The sequence below is a fragment of the Lynx rufus genome, unplaced genomic scaffold (genome assembly GCF_022079265.1).
Source record: "Lynx rufus isolate CCGP_SWC_20201006 ecotype Redwood Valley unplaced genomic scaffold, mLynRuf1.p SCAF_2, whole genome shotgun sequence".
NCBI classification, from domain to species: Eukaryota; Metazoa; Chordata; class Mammalia; order Carnivora; family Felidae; genus Lynx; species Lynx rufus.
The window spans coordinates 214,237,102-214,253,212 of NW_025814834.1; the positions used below are offsets into that span (position 1 = coordinate 214,237,102).

Below are 16,111 nucleotides of genomic sequence, written 5' to 3' on the forward strand. Positions count from 1 at the left end.
TCCCCTGCCCCCGGAGCAGCCCTTGGCCAGTGACCGGAAAGCCCAGCTCCCTTGCTTTGTACTGAGTCACACGCTGCATTCAGGGTCTGCTTCTGGGGATGCCCACCTAAGATAGGAACCTTCCTCTGCCCCCCATAAAGATCCGGTCAGACTTGAGGGGTCTCTGGCTATACTATCCCCTCTGCTTGACACAGGCTCTCTTAGCTGCCCCCCCCCACACCCCCCTCACCTTTTCATTCCCTTTGGAAATCTGACATATTCACAACATACACACGGGAGCATGCGCCCACTGGAGGCCTCCCGTGTGCCAGGAACTGGTAGAAACCAGACAATTGGAACTTGGGTTTTAGTCCCATTCCTCGAAGGCCACACCCCTCCCCAACCCAAGGCCGCCTCAACCATGACCTTGAGGGGTGTTTCCTTCTAGTCCACTCTTCAATATTTCACCACACGTACCCTCATGAACGACATACAGGACTGCTTGGAGGTTTTTAAAGTCATGCTAACACTCATATTGCACACGCCATTCTGCAATCTGTTTTGCTCCCAACAGGGGGACCGATGTCCATAGAGATAGGTCTGGGGCGCCTGGGTGGCTCAGTTGGTTGAGCATCCGACTCTCGATTTTGGCTCAGGTCATGATCTTGCAGTTTGTGAGATCGAGATCCGCGATGGGCTCTGCACTACCAGCGAGGAGCCTGCTTGGGATTCCCTCTCTCTCTCTCTCTCTCTCTGCTCCTCCCCCGCTTGCACTCTCACTCTCTCTCATAAAATAAACTTTAAAAGAAAAAAAGAAATTGGTCTGGTTTATTCATTTGAACTGCTGAACCATAGCCACAGGATGAATACAGCACAGATCATCTATCCGTCCCCTTCTGATGGTGAAGCTAATTCCAGGTTTCTTACAGCTGCAGCCACTCACCAACCCTTGGTCCAGAGCACAGGTTCGGTCCCAGAGGTTCCTTTTGGAGCTCCTGCCTCCTGACAGCGGACTCCTAATGTCTATTCCCTGAGAGCAGGCACCAGAGTTCAGCCCTGCAGCCCCAGGCACTTGCAGCAGCAGGCACTAAGCCCCTTAGGACAGACGGACACAGGAGGATGGTGGGGTTGTGCACTAGGCTTTGATCTCTTTGTGCCGGGGACAATCCAGGACGGCCTGGGGAAGTCCAGGCCCATGAGGCCCGGAGATCAACACTCAGTCCAGTCGGAGTGGAGCGGGACCCTGGCCACGGGACGCTTGGGGCTTCTGGACAGGTGTTGGTCCTCCTCCGCCCTCACACCAAGACACAGGGTCTGCCAGGGAGATGTCACCCTTTGCCTACTGACCCCACATCATCACAGGCTCAAAGAGCAACCCACCAACGCTGTTACTTCGGGAACTTTCCAAGGGCCAGGCACTGCACTCTTTGTGTGTGGCATCACCCTCCGGGTGGGCATTAGCCCTTTTCCAGAAGACACTGAGGTCAGAGACGTTAAGTTGCTCAAAGGCACATAGCCAGGAAGTGGCAGAGAGGGATTCAAACCAATACCCAAGTCATCTGATTCAGAGACACACATACCCGTCTGCCACACCAAAGAGGGCCCTCCTCTGCCCAGGCCCCGGCGAGGCCAAAGCTGGGTGCACGGCAGGCCCAGCTGGTCGTGAGCCCAGGCTTCCTCCCGCCACGACAGAACTGGCAACTAAGCCCAATTTCCCTGGGGATTCAAAGGAGAAATCTTCTCAGGAATGACAGGTCCCCGACCCAGCCCGGCTGGGAGATTAAACGTGGCTCAAAACACACCCAGCTACAGATTCCCCAAACTTTTAATGCCGTGGCTCTGGGAAGGGCAGCTGGAGGCTGCAGAGGGTCTCAGGTGCTGCCGACACCCCTCCGTCTCCGGCCCCAAGGTCCCCAAGCACCGAGTGACCAGGCAGCGAGAAGCCCAGGGACCTCACTGCCACGCTGCACTGCTCCTGGGACTGAGGGCTGAGCACCACCTAAAGCTCTCAGAGCTTCTGCGGGTGGGGTCAACAAACTGTGGGTAAGGCCTGGCCCAGGCGGAGCTCGGCCTGGGGCTGCACGGGCAGGTGAGGAGAGACCAGGTTCCCAGCTTTACTGGCACGGGCCAGTGAGCTACCCTGAAGGGAGAGGAGGTCTCAGGGAGTCTGGGACAGGTATGCATGGGGCTCCTGGCCACTCAGGGCACCTGATTCAGGCAACCCCTGAGATGAGGAACAGGAGAACACAGTCCAAGGTGGGCGGGGCGGGGGGGCATCTAGAACACCATCCGAGGCGCAAGGAAGGTGGTGCAGCCTGAGCCGCCTCCACGGTCTGTCATACTGGCCCCAGGCTGGGGCCCGGCAAAGCAGCCTGGCTTCAGTACCCTTGCGGGGCGTGACCCCTGCTCTCCGAGCCTCCGAAAGGGTCTGTGGGCGCCTCTGGTGAGTCAATCGTCTGGTAGTCGCTGCGCTCCTGTGACGGTCCGAGGAAACCTAGGGGTGGGGGGATATGGGGGTAGGGGAGAAGAAATGAAGGGTGAGGACTCAAGATGTTCTACCCACCCACCCCCACCAGGAGGGCCCTGGGACAGGGATGGCGAGAGCACCGCCCCCAAGCTATTGGCACGTGTGCAGCCAATCCTCCCATATCCCTACAGGGCAGGCATCTTGTTGCCCCCACTTTACAGACGGGAAAACTGAGGGTCAAAGAGGTGGACTGACTTGCCTGCAAGCAGGGAGCTTGAAGCTGGGGACACTAAGAGTCAAGCCAAGGCAGCACGAGTGCTCTCGCCCACCACGCTCGGCCCCGCACAGTGCACGCTTAGCAACTCGAGGAGAGGGTGCCCAGCCCTGGGCCCACAGGCTCCTCTCCGAGGCACAGTGGACACCGTGTTACTGTGTCCAGAAGGCCCAGAGCTGGCACAGCCGCAGAGCCCAGAGCGCTGGGCTGGGGGTGCCAGGTACGTGAGAGGGTTCGAGGTGCCCATGCCCTCACTCCCATCCCTGCCCTGCACACCTGTCCCGTGATCCGGAGCAGGTCCCAAGGGCTAAGGGCGCCAGCTCCTTCATGTGTCCAACGGGAGGAACGTTACTGGCTCCCCGCAACCCCCCGGCAGTACTGAGGTCAGCCAGGGGGAGGCCACAGGCCACCCCTGCCCTGGCCCGGCTGCTCCCCTGGGCGGGTCATGGGCCCCTCTGGGCCTCTCTTCTCCAGACAGAACAGTGCAAGACTGCCCCCCAGCCTCTCCCTACTTGTCTGAGATGAGATGTCAGAGAGAACAGGAGAACGGCCTGGCCACCATGAGAGGGGTACAGCTCAAAGCCGGTGTTGGAGGGGTAGCGGTGGGCCGGGGCGGGGGCAGGGTGACACAGATGTCAGCAGGGAGAGCACCTGGGGCTCAGCCGAGGCTCCCGCGGCCCATGCCATGCCAGCGCCTTCTTCCTCGGCCACCCAGACCCCACAGGGCAGGAGGGGAGGCTCCAGGCTGCTACCGCCCAGAGCTGCCTCGGAACCGGGGCACACCCAGCTGTATCCGTGCTCGGGCTAAGAGGGGGGGTCCGGTCGCCACCCCCAACTCTGCCCGCGGCCTGATGCCGGGGAAAGCTCCCAGCAGGCTGGGATGGGAGCACAGGGCCGGTGCAGCAGAAGCCGGAGCTTGTACGCCTCCTGGCCTGGGGTTCAGCGTCCCCGCCACACTCCTCCCTGCACCTTGAGCCTTGGTCCCCAGGGCGAGGACGGCCCACTCGGGCAGGGGCTGTGCAGGCTAGACAGAGTCAGGGGAGACGAGGAAGGCGCTGCCACACCTGGGCCGGGGACAGGGCGGTCAGGGAGCCGGCCGCAGGTGGTGGCCTCACCAATATGGAGCAGGAGCTCACCCCCGCGCTCCCGGTACATGTGGTAGACGAAGCAGCAGGACAAGGGCTTGAGGAGCAGGCTGAGGATGGCCATGCCGGCACCAAAGCGCTCCGTGTCCGAGAAGCCGGTCCGCTGGTAGAAGATGCTGATGTGGACGATGTCCAGGAAGATGGTGGCCGCCAAGCCACCCAGAAACTGCAAGACAGGCCAGGCGCAGGGCCCGTGGTGACCACGTGTCACCAGGGCTTAAGAGCGTGCCGACGCCCTATCATGCCCTCACGCCCCCCCCCCCACCCCTCCCGTATACCAGACCGGAAGCTCTGTCTGTGCCCTCCTGTGTCCTTAGGCTTTGCTGCAAAACACATCAGCCAGCAGGCAGGACCCTGTGGATGAGGCGCCTGCCCGAGGACTGCAGCACCGAGCGCGGGGACGTGGGGACGTGGGGACCCGGTCCGGACCTAGCCTGTGGCTCCACCAGAGCCCCACCCCCCACCACTGCCCCTGTTGCCCTTGAGGCCATGATGGGGCACGAGACTTGGCTCCAGAACCTCCAAGACAGAGGTCCCTTGGAGTTCGCCCAATCTGTCTCCAGCACCAGGGAAGCCCTTCCTCGGTGATCCTGACGGGCCGGTGCTGGAGCGCCCACCGCCCGCCGGGGCGTAGCAGTTGTCCATGACAGAGCTCAGCAGGGCTGTGTCCACTCTGACCTCGTAAGTACAGGAGCTCCCTCTTCGTGGGTCTCCAGCCACATCCCTCCCCACCAGAACCTAGAGGCGGGTTACGGGAAAGGGGTCCAGTGCCATCGAGGAGCGGCCGCTCTGGGGCGCCTGGGGGGACCCCACCCGTGCCACTCTCTCGGGGGAGGCCCTGAGCAGACTCGGGGAGCTCTGGGCCTGGCAGGCCGAGAAGCAGGCCAGGCTAGTGAAGACACACGTGGGCTGGTAGCCTGGGCGGGCTTACTCACAAGGCTTTAGAGAATGGAAAACGGGGGCACGAGGAGGAGAGAGGATCGGGATGGGTGAGGAGGAGACCGGGGGGGGGCCACGACCACCCTGAAGCCAGTCCTCTCGCTGCGTCCCCCGCCTCACCAGGCTTATGGCGTCGATGGAGTCCCTCTGAGCAACGGCCCACACGCCCAAGGCCAGGATGGTGAAGTTTGCCCAGGGATAGGGGCCCTCGAACGCTATGCAGCCCCTGTGGGAAGAGGCACCGGAGTCACATGAGGTGACCGCCCCCCAGGTGCCCGCCCCCTCCCGCTCCTGGGCCTCAGGGCCCTCTGACGTGCCATCTGCCCGGCTCCAGGGCACCTCCTCTGCCCTGGAAACGTCAGCAAGCAAATCCCCTTGGCGTCACTTCCCAAAGGGACCCCGAATCCGGCCATATCCCTCCAGCTCCAAAACACCATCCTCCCCTGGATACATCCACGGATTGATCTCTGTGGCCTCTGCCCACCGGTCTCTCACTTCCATTCCTGCCCTTCCAGGGGCGACGATGTCGCTCTCCTGCTAAGAATTCTCCAGCAGTTTCCCGTCCCACTTGCAGTGAAATACAGACCCTTCCCGTGGCCTGAGGAGCCCTGTGGGATCCGGCCCGTGACACAGACTCTCTTACGGCCCAGCCACTGCCCGTGCTGTGTCCTCTACCCTGAACACTTGGCCCTGTTGTGTTACTTTAGTCTCAGCCCAAACGTTACCTCTGAGACTCTTTCCCCGACCACCTAATTTTAAGTACCACCTTGTCACTTTCTAACACAACACCCGCCCGTATCTTCTGTTCTGGGGGATCGTTACCAACTCCCGACAGATGCGTTTACGACTTGTCAACCCAATGACACTATTAGCACAGAGGCCCTGCTAGCGACTAGCACAGTTCTAGATGCTTTAAAGGAACTCATTTATGTGCATTTATGTTCGCAACTCTAGAAAGGGAGCACAAATACCGGCCTCGTTTTTAAAAACGAGGAAGGTGAGGCACAGAGAGATCAGGTAACGTGCCCAGGGCCACTCGGCTTCTAAGTGGGGGAGCTGGGATTTGAACTCCAACAGCCTTAGCCCTTTTCCAGAAGACACTGGAAGACACCGCCATTGACGCAGGCAGTGTACCTTGAAGTCTGCAAAACGCACACAGAGGCTCAACTGTTTCCAGTCCTGGTTTGGCAGAGAAATCTCCCCAGCAGCTCAACCGTCATTTCATTAGGCGGCAATAATGAAAATCAGCCCTGCAATCCTCGAGCCTCCCTTTGTGGCCCCAGGGAGTGTGGGATGAGCACTGCCACGCCTCTCCCCCACAGCTCCTGAGGGGTGTGCCATCCATATACCCATTTGACAGATGGAAACCAAGGCCCCAAGAGGTGGGTGGGCCACTTGCCTAAGGTAACCCGGCTGGACCCTGGCTGAGCCAGGACCTGCCCGGGTCTGTCTAAATCCTGAATCTGCCATCATAGAAGAGTGAGGGTCTGCCCCTAAGCAAGTGACCACCCTGCGTCTCTCAGCTCATAGAATATCGACTTGCTGAGCCACTGAGCTAAGCCACAGAAGGCGCTCAGCCCAGCGGCTGGCCCTGAGACACCCTCAATAAATATTAGCGGTTATGACAGTTTCTAAAGCTATGCTTTCACCTTCCAATGATCTTACAAGGTAAGGAGGGGTGTCGGTAATACCGTCATTTTGCAGGTGAGAAAATGACTCAGGGGGTCTAAGTTTCCTCTGGAAACTGCCTGCCCCTCACACATTCTTGGGACGTGGGGAGCTTGCTGAGGACGTTCTTGGCAGAGGTGCTATTTGGCTTTGGAACTGGCCAGGAGACCCGCGGACAAGACCCAAGCGACACACGGACAAGACCCTGGCGGTATGTGCACCCAGATCCCGGGAGACAGGTGGACACAGAGCCGGGACACCTGTGGAGTCACTCACCAGGTCGTCAGCAGCCAGTGAACCAGGAGGATCGTCTGCGGCACAAAGTAGGGGAGAGGGAAAGAAAAGATCTATGAATGTGACCACCAGATGGCAGGGGCGTGGGGGGGGGGGTCGCGGCGGAGCTTTTGCAGCCAGAAAACACGGGACGCAAGCCCCTGTCTAGCACCTAAGAGGGCTTCGCAAATACAGGAGGGGAAGAGCAGGGGGAGGGGTGGGGGTGGGGAGGCAGGCCTTGAGGGTCTCGGCAAGGAACGTGGATTTCATCCTCAGTGCATGGAGGGGACGCCACCAAAGGCTTTTCTGCAACAAAGTAACCTGGTATGGTTTAAGAAAAAAAAAAAAAATCCCTCTGGCTTTTTTCTAAATGTCTACACTATTCCACCCCTCTTATTGCCCCAGATATCCTTAAAATCACAGCCCCCGTTACTGGAACTGGTCTCTATTCCTGGTAATCAAAAGGGCCCTGCTTGGAAAGCAGATGGAGGAGGGAGCAGATGCTATGGGGAGGGCAGGGCGGCTGTGAGTTGGCGTTTCCGAAGGAGGGCACTCGGTGCTAAGGGGTAAGCAGGGACCCGCCAGGCAAAGGGGAGGAAAGAAAGGTGTTCTGAGCTGGCGTGACAACAGGAATGGGGAGGCAGGAAGGGGAAGAGGGAGTGGCGCTGAACCCATGGGGGGCCAGGAGCCCCAAGTCAGGAGCTTCAATGGGGTCCCAGTGGTGGATGGGGGTCCCTGAAGGAGTTACTCAAGGGATTGGTGGGGGTCAAGCTGGGAGGGAGGGGAATGCCGAGAGCATGGGGAGGGGATAGCGTGCCCGCCGGCCTGGAGAGCGGAGAGCCAGGGCAGGCACAGCAAGGGTGTATAGTGAACCGCCCCGGCTCCTGGACTGGTGAAAGGGCAGAAGTGGGGGTTGCCACCTGCAAGAAAGAACCCTGGCTAGGGAGAGAGAAGCCCCTCGAGAGGAGTTACCACTTACCGTGCACATACTCTGTGCCAAAAGCCTTACACAACCTCCTTGGGGCCTCAGAACAGCCTCTGGAACAGTCACTAAGCTCATTCCCATTTTGGGGGGCCTGGCTAGCTCAGTTGGGGGAGCATTCAGCTCTCGATCTCTGGGTCATGAGTTCAAGCCCACGTTGCGTGGGTAGCGATTACTTCAAAAAATAAAATAAAATAAAAGATCATTCCCATTTTACAGATGGGAAAACTAGTCTCCGAGGAATATCAAGTCGATCTGGATTCCATGGATGGCAAGTGGTAAAACCAGAGTTCAATTGTAAGTGTGCCTCCGGGGCACCCAACTTTGCAGCGGGGGCCCGGGCTTTCAGCGGAGAAAAGCCATTTGAACTTTCGACAAATGTGGACATTTTCTGCACATGGGGGAGGTGAAATCCAGAGCAGATGGCTGGGATGTTCCGCCTTCACCCCTCGTGCCCAGTGCGAGTGAACCAAAAAAGCTTTGGTGCTGTGGCCCAAAAGCTCAACAGACTAGGAGAAGAGTTCTGTAGGGACTGATGCTCCTGACTTTATGGAGGTCCCAAGACTGAAAAAACCAAGTCTGTACAGTATGGAAGGCTGGCGCTAGAAGGAATCTTTGCGGGGCACCTGGCTGGCTCAGTCGTTAGAGCATCCGACTCTTGACCTCAGGGCTGGGAGTTCGAGCCCCACATTGGGTGTAGAGATTACTTAAATAAATAAAACTTAAAAAAGAAAAAGGAATGTTCACGACTGGCTACCTTTGTTTACTACCGAGCGCTTCCTAAGTGTCAGACCCCCATACTAGGTACTTTCTATACACGAACGCACCTCATTCTTACAGTCCGTGGAGGTGCCATTTACAGTTGAGAAAACTGAGGCTCAGAGGTAAGTCAGTGGCAGAGCCACTCAACAGATTCAAATCTGACCATTAGCCCAGTGTTGTCTGACTGCCAGGCCTCTCTGGGCCTGGGCAGGTGTGCTCTTCCCGTTACAAAGATGGGGAAACTGAGGCAGAGAAGTCTTAGTCTGCCACGGGTTTGTTAAAATGTTTTTTGTAATGTTTGTTTATTTTTGAGAGACAGAGAGAGACAGAGCGTGAGCGGGGGAGGGGCAGAGAGAGAGGGAGACAGAATCCGAAGCAGGCTCCAGGCTCTGAGCTGTCAGCACAGTGGGCACACAGGGCTTGAACTCACAGGCCATGAGATCATGACCTGAGCTGAAGTCAACGCTTAACTGACTGAGCCACTCAGGCACCCTTTCCTTTTATTTGTTTTTTTAATGTTTATTTATTTTGAGAGGGGGGAGGGGCAGAGAGAGAGAGAATCCTAAGCAGGGTCCGTGCTGTGAGTGCAGAGCCTGACACGGGGCATAGAGTAGGGGAACATGAGAAAATAGAGGATCTCATGAACCATGAGGTCACGACCTGAGCTGAAATCCAGAGTCAGATGCTTAACCGACTGAGCCACGCGGGTACCCCTGCCATAGGTTGTTTTTTTTTTTTTTTCCCCCAGAGGCTTAAGAGATGCGATCTCATGGTCCTACTTTTCTCAGGCATTTATACTTTAACCCGGCATCCCTGGCACCTGCTAGGCACCCGCCCTGGGGACTCAACGGTGAGCAAAGGAGATGTGGTGCCCTGCTGCCCTTCCAGAACTTTTACATGGTGGAGGACACCTGCTGATCAGATCATCACCTTAGAAACGAAGGCTGCAGTGAGAACCTCTTCCAGAAGGAGGGTGATAGCAAAGGAACCGGAGACCCATTCTACAGCCGGGTGGGGTGGGGCCGTGGGGTGGTTCTGAGAGAGTGACTTTAAAACAAATTTTTTTTATGTTTATTTAGTTTTGAGAGAGAGAGAGAGAGCACGAGCAGGGAAGGGGCAGCGCGAGAAGGGAGACACAGAATCCTTAACAGGCTCCAGGCCCTGAGGTGTCAGGCCAGAGCCGACACAGGGCTCGAACTCGCGAACTGCAAGATCATGACCTGAGCCAAAGTCGGAAGCTCAACCCACTGGGCCACCCAGGTGCCCCAGGAGTGACTTTTAAGCAGGGGATTAACTAGGGCCAAAGATCAAAGAAGAGCCTTTCAAGCAGAAGGGATGGAGCCTGCAAAGGCTCTGTGGCAGAAGGAAACGTGGAACCTTCTGGAAACTGAAAAGAAGCCAATGCAGCTGGACAGAAGAGGAGAGCAGAGGACGGACAGGAAGCTGGGGGGTGGGCAGGGCTGGGCCCGGGAGGTGTGGGAAAGAAGTCTGATCTTTATCTCAAGAGCTAACCACCACCACCCGGTCTGTCTTAACAGGAAACCCTACCCACAAGAGGGGAGAAGTCTTGCCTCGAAGGCCACAGCACGTGACCAGTCGCGAGAGTCCTGGTGTCCGGCTTTTGGACTAAGAGAAGACACTGAGAAAGACAGCACAGGGGAGGCGGCTCACATCACCACCTTCCTCCTGAAAATCAACACCTAAGCCTTCCGCACTGCTGGCTTCTATTCCAGGAACCGTCTTAATTTCCAAGTGCTCGGCTTCCTCCATTCAGACCATGCACACAACGGGCCCTGCAGAGCTCTGCCTGATTAAGGTGAGCTGGATGAGGAGCAGGTCCCCAGGGTGCCCGCCGATGCCCAGGCAAGCCTGTGGGGAAATCGCTCTGTGTCACCTGTGAGATAAAGATTTCTCCTGGAGCCGAAAAGACCTGTAAATGCAGTGAGCGCCTGCCTAACGTCCAAAACTATGCCATCTGTTTGGGGAAGAAAAGAGTGCAACCTGGAAATACTGAGGATCCTTGAAGACACAGGGTGTCCCCACCATGTGACAGACATCACTTTTGTTTTATAAATACTGAAGAAATTAAGCACCTTTTGATCATGTCTCTTAAGCCCCCGGGAAAAGGAACCCGCAGAAGACTAAGCCTCAGTTTCCTCATCTTTGTAGCGAGAGGACATGCCCACCCAGGCCTAGAGTCCAGGAGAGCTCCAACCAGACACCGAGCCAAATGCGCCCTGCCCTTCCCGACACAGGAGGGAACAGTGACTCATCTCAGCACAAAGAACTGTCTGCCGGCTGTTGGGGAGGTTTCTGGGAACCAAGGGGACACCAGGGATTCTCAGGTACTGCCTGAGAGACTGGGGGATGGGGCGGGGGGGGGGGGGCTGGGCTCTGAGAACGTGCCTGGGCAGCCCTTCCTGGCTGGGCAAGAGGACAGAGACCTGAGCTCCTGGACTCTTCATACAGTGCTCGGCACAGGGGGCCTGCCTGGCTCTTCCCCAGGCAGCATCCAATGTGTCAGAAGACTGGGGAGGGGAGGGCCAATGGGCCACGGCAGCCAGGGGTCACAGGATGCTGGACTGGAGACCTGGGTTCTGAGCCAGGGGCCAGGTCCCTTTATGTCTGTGCCCCAGGGTCCTTCTCTGTGAAATGGAGGCAATACCTATGTCCCCAAATGTCCCAGCGGGGTGCCTCAACTGTAGAGAGACAGCGTCTGGTAGTTACTGTACGTATCCACAGTGATGCCAAGCACCCCCGTGAACAGGCATCTTGGAACAGTGTCAATAACACAATTCCTGTTACTGATGAGGACCTGTCTGCCATGTGTCTACACTGTCCCGAACACTTGGACCACGTCACCCTGCAACTGTATGGCGGAGAGAGTATGAAGGTTCTTTTACTTGTGAAGAAACGGAGGCAGTGAGAGATTAGGTCACTGGCCCAAACTGGAACACTTATAAACAAGAGAGCTCAGATGCCAATCTCCGAATCGGTGTGTCTGGTCTGAGTTTTTCTGCTAATAAAAATGTAATGCCCCAGGGCTCCTGGGTGGCTCAGTCAGTTAAGCGTCCGACCCTGGATTTCGGCTCAGGTCATGATCTCACGGTCCATGAGTTCGAGCCCCACGTTGGGCTCTGTGCTGACAGCTCAGAGCCTGGAGCCTGCTTCAGATTCTGTGTCTCCCTCTCTCTCTGACCCTCCCCCGTTCATGCTCTGTCTCTGTCTCAAAAATAAACATTAAAAAAAAATGTAATGCTCCACCAACTTCTGGACCACTGGATCCTTCTCTTAGCACCCTAGAAGGTAGGGTTTATTTTTATCCTCTTTTTACAGTGAGGAAACTGATACTCAGGTTAAGAAACCTGTTCAAGGGCACACAGCTAATAAGTAGCAAAGTCTATGCTACACGGTCGGGATCTGGAGGAGAAAGGGAAGGGTGGATGGAAATGAGGTTTAAGCAGAAGGGAAGGCTAAGGGGAACCCAAGCGGTCACGTGGACCATGACTTAGACCCCTTGTTTGCCACTAGAGGGCCCATGGACGAAAGGGGTTGGGTGTGGGGGAGATTCCTAGACAGGTGGTAGACAGACCTAAGGTCAACCTACAGATCAATGTATGGAATATAGTTCTATTAGTCCTGTGTAAACATTCAGCAGCCTGTTACGTGAGGCAGTAAGACCGCCCAGGGCAGCTAAGGCTGAGGGACCCGCGTCAGGAACGCCACGGCGGGGAGGCAGAGTCGGGCGGTGGTTAACTGCCTGGGCAATGAGGCCAAAGGTTTGGATCTGATCCTGGCTCCATGATGTAGAAGCTGTGTGATCTCGGGCAAGTTACCAGATCTCCTGGAACTGCTGTCTGCTCATCTGTGAAGTAGGGACAATAGCGCCCGGGTCATAGAATTGTCACGTGGATCTAGCAGCACAGGGAGGTAGAGAGGTACGTGAAACACGCAACACAGTGCCTGCCAGGGAGGCAGCCCTCAGCACACAGCCATCCTCGTTACTCCCGTCAGGAAGCCGGCTTCCTAATTTTTAACCTAATGCTGCTATTCCCTGGCCCCTCCTCCCGAAGATCTTTTCTCACAAGACCTCATGGACCCAAGTCTACTCTGTTCTCAGCTGGCCGCAATGTCATTTCTGCAGCTCAGGACTTGCCTCTCGGATGGGGCTCGGTTAGGGGCTGCCCTTTGGGTAAAGGGCCTGTGGCAGCTGTTTCTTTCACCTGTCACCACTGACCACTCTGGCTGGGCTGGGCACAAGCAGGCATCCAACCAGTTGCCAAGGAATGTATGAAATGAGGGGGTGCGGGGCCACAGGGGTGCGTTTTCCCAGCTCCCCGGGGGTCCTGATCTCAGAACATCCCACTTTGGTGCCTCCAGGGAAGGAGTCAACAGCCGCTCTCTATAGGGTGGCCAGATTTAACAACAACAAGACAGAATGCCCAGTGAACTCTGAAGTTTGGTTAATAAACAGTTTGTTAGTATGTCCTGAATATTGCCTAATATTTATGCCTAAAAATTACTCATTGTTGGTCTGAAATTCAAATTCAGCTGGATGTCCTGTATGCTACCTGGCAAACCTGTCCCCTCAGAGCCTCCTAGCACTTCCTTATCTCTGACTGGTAGCATCAGTGACCTTTGGAAGCATGGGATCTTGTTTCTGCCTAGGGAACAGCCAGCCATGTCACTCTGGGGCACCGAATACCAGGACATACCTGTGGGTGCATTTGGCCTGTTAGGCACACGAAGTTGCTCAAAAACAAAGGAAGCCCCAAAGGGTCTAAGGCTCCCCCAGTGGATGGAAACCATCAAGGCAGAAGTCAGTCCTAACTGGAGGCCAGGAAAGGACCTGGCTTTGAAGTCTGACCCCAGTTGGTCCAAAGCCTGACTCTGCCACTGAATCCCTGTGGGACCTCGGCAGGTTACTTATCGGACCTGAGCCGAAGTTTGCTCCTCTGTAAAAAGGTGACAGTATCGGCTTTCTCAGAAGGTGGCTGTGATCGAGCAAACAACCTGACGCCCGGGAATGAGGAGGGTTCCCTGCCCTCTCCATTCCCGCAGCTCTGCCCCTCACCTGATTCTCTCGTAGCAATTATTGTAGGCAAATCTGTCATCAGAGAAAAGGCAGCCGGCACTGACTCACACTGCCCGGAACACAGGGGATGTTGACCCCAACAAACCGCAGCTGCCCTCCTGTAAACCTCTTAGGCTGGAAGCTTCAGGGAGGCAAATGGCATTAAGGAAAACCTGCCCATGTGGAGTCCGAACACAGACCCCGTCTAACAATCCGCAGACGGATCACGTGTTGTCTTGTAGCCCTCTAGGCGTTAGATTCCTTTGGTGCCGGACGCCACGCGTGCTAAGTGCTTCGTCACTGGGGAGTAAGAGGCCATTCCTGGATATAACCTCAAGGGGGAGGGCGCCCAGACCCAAAATGGCAGGTTTGGCCCAAGGCTCACACCTTGCTGCCCAGAGCTAAAGGTCCCAGCCCCTGGCTGGCAAACTCAGCCCAGAAGCGGAGGCCGCCAGCGGTGGGCGGGGAGAAAATGAAGAAGCCGCTGGCATCTTGAGGAGCTGAGGACAAGCCACAGGAAATGAAGACACCCCAGAAAGGCTCTCAGCGTCCTCCTAAGTGTATACGGTGGGGGTTTTCTGCTTTTAAGTAACTTCTCTCGGAGTTCCCGTTTTCTTAAGAAACAGGGACGCTGCACTGATCAACTTTGGAAAAAGCACTCGTCTGCGAATTTCGGCTTTTCTTAACCCGATTAAGCCAACAAAGCAGCAGGGCGGTGCTGGGCGTGCAGGTGAAAGGTCTGCCCCCCTCTCTCTGGGAAAGGGCAGGTGTCCAGCCGCCGAGACGCCCCTCGGGCTCTCAACGCCCCTCGGGCTCTCAACGCCCGCCCCCAAGTCCGCCCCTCCCACCCTCTCCGGGGGGAATTCTGGGCTCTTGGGCCGAAGCGATCCTCCCGCCCCCGCCGCCTCCAGCTCCCTCGCGGTCTTCCCCGCAGGCCCTTCCCTGGATCCCTTTCCTTTTCCGGTCTGCGTATCTCCTTCCCGGCTCGGCTCCACGCACTCTTTCTCCCTACTACCCCTCTTGCCCCAAGCTCTTGATCCCCTCACCTCTAAAATCCTTCTTGGAAAAAAAAGCAAACGCCCGACACACTCTGGAGGGCCCGCCCCGCCCGCGCCCCGCCCTGCCCGTCGCCACCTTCAAGTTCACGGTAGGCAGCTCCATCCCGAGCTAGGCGGAGGGCACCTGCGCCGCGGCCGCGGGGGCTCCTGGGCTCCGAACTCCGGGCGCAAACTTGCCTCGCCCCGCCCCGCCCCGCTTCGGCCACTCCACCTCCAGAGCCGCTCCGGGCCACGTGAGGCGGGCCACGTGATCGCTGCCCCGTTGCTAGGAGACGGCGTCGGGCGGCGCCCGCCCTCCTCCGGGTTTCCAGCTCCGGCCGCCTCGGAGGCAGTCCCCGCAGGCGGTTGGAGAACGCTGGGATTTGTGTCGCAAAGGGCGCAGTATCTCGCCTGGTTAGTAACCTGACAGGTGGATCGAGGGGACCACCTGCAGCTGAAGAATTGGGGGGAACGTCCAGGTGCCCACAGCTGGTGTCTCGTCTCGTCCCTGCGGGTACCCTTCTCCTTGCTTCCTGGCGTCCAAGTGGAGACACTGACAATACCTACCTCATAGGATCCTGGTGAGGTTAAATGAACTGATTCCTGTCGATAATGAAAAAATTATTCTGACACTTGCTGGACCGGTAAGGAAGACTGTTGCCGTAGGGGTATTGCAATGGGGAAGCCTGAGGAAGCTCACCTCTCAGGACAGCAAGGACAGGCGCAGAGGGAGGGTCAGTGGAATGGAAAATACCAAGAACAGACATCAAGGGTAGGGAGATTCTTGCTAAACTGACCCAGCAGGATTCTTGCTAAAGGCAGGCGAGGACACCAAAGGTGGGGGATAGGGAACTTGATCAGATATGGAGGGTGATCAGATATCAAGGGTGGGGAGAGTCTCACTAAATTGATTTAGCAGGGTTCTTAGGGCTCTGCAGTCCCAACAAGGATAGGCTGGATACAGAAGACCAGGCCTAGTCTGGGAGAGGGCTCAGAGGAACCTAGCTAAAATTTGATCACGGATAGTGTCTTTGTGAAGGTAAAATGCCCAGAACAGTGCCTACCACTTAGTAAGTGAGCAATACACATGAGCTGTTGTTATTAGCGATACAGAAGGTTATTATCACTATACTGCTTGGGGCCCACATGAGTCAGTATACCAAAAGCTAGCTGGAAAATCTAGCTGGAAAACCAGCAGAAAACCTACAGGACACAACTGTCTCCAGAAAGAAGAAGATTGGAGAGAAAAAGATTTTATCTAAACACTGTCTGCCCCTCAGCTGTAAATGGAAAGAATTGAGGAAGGAAAGGGCCATCTTACCTGGCACCCCTCTTAGACTGTTGACCACCCTCTCCCCAACCCAGACAGGACCATTAATTCTCCCTACCTCCATCCCCCTCCCCACCTCATCCTTCCCCCATAACCAGAGAAAATTTTCATTTGGAGAGCACCAGCTTCCATTAGAGTCACTTGGGGTAAGGGACCCCCTCGGATGCGTCTGAGTGCTTGT

At 56.6% G+C, this 16,111-nt stretch overlaps 1 protein-coding gene across 3 annotated transcripts; it reads right to left on the bottom strand.

Moving 5' to 3' along the window:
• Positions 1–785: 785 nt before the first annotated feature.
• On the bottom strand, positions 786–14,804 carry AGTRAP (angiotensin II receptor associated protein). 3 transcript variants are annotated; one of them, XM_047083076.1, is made up of 5 exons: positions 14,698–14,804; positions 6,749–6,783; positions 4,925–5,030; positions 3,785–4,031; positions 786–2,473 (listed from the first exon to the last, which is right to left on the bottom strand). In XM_047083076.1, exons 1-5 carry the CDS (start codon positions 14,722–14,724, stop codon positions 2,358–2,360), a joined length of 531 nt encoding a protein of 176 aa, XP_046939032.1. In that variant the 5' UTR covers positions 14,725–14,804; the 3' UTR covers positions 786–2,357. The 3 variants fall into 3 exon arrangements, with proteins under 3 accessions (XP_046939032.1, XP_046939034.1, XP_046939033.1); XM_047083078.1 differs by having other exon boundaries at positions 3,857–4,031; positions 14,698–14,801; XM_047083077.1 differs by having other exon boundaries at positions 3,836–4,031; positions 14,698–14,801.
• Between the last annotated feature and the right edge of the window lie 1,307 nt (positions 14,805–16,111).

Excerpts from the sequence above, each read along its gene's own strand:
- AGTRAP (XM_047083076.1), bottom strand. The coding sequence starts at position 14,724 with ATGGAGCTGCCTACCGTGAACTTGAAG. Across the intron at positions 4,032-4,924 it reads CCATCGACGCCATAAGCCTG|TTTCTGGGTGGCTTGGCGGC; the intron begins GTGAGGCGGGGG and ends CCTGTCTTGCAG. Across the intron at positions 2,474-3,784 it reads CCGCCCTGTCCCCGGCCCAG|GTTTCCTCGGACCGTCACAG; the intron begins GTGTGGCAGCGC and ends CCCCACCCCTAG.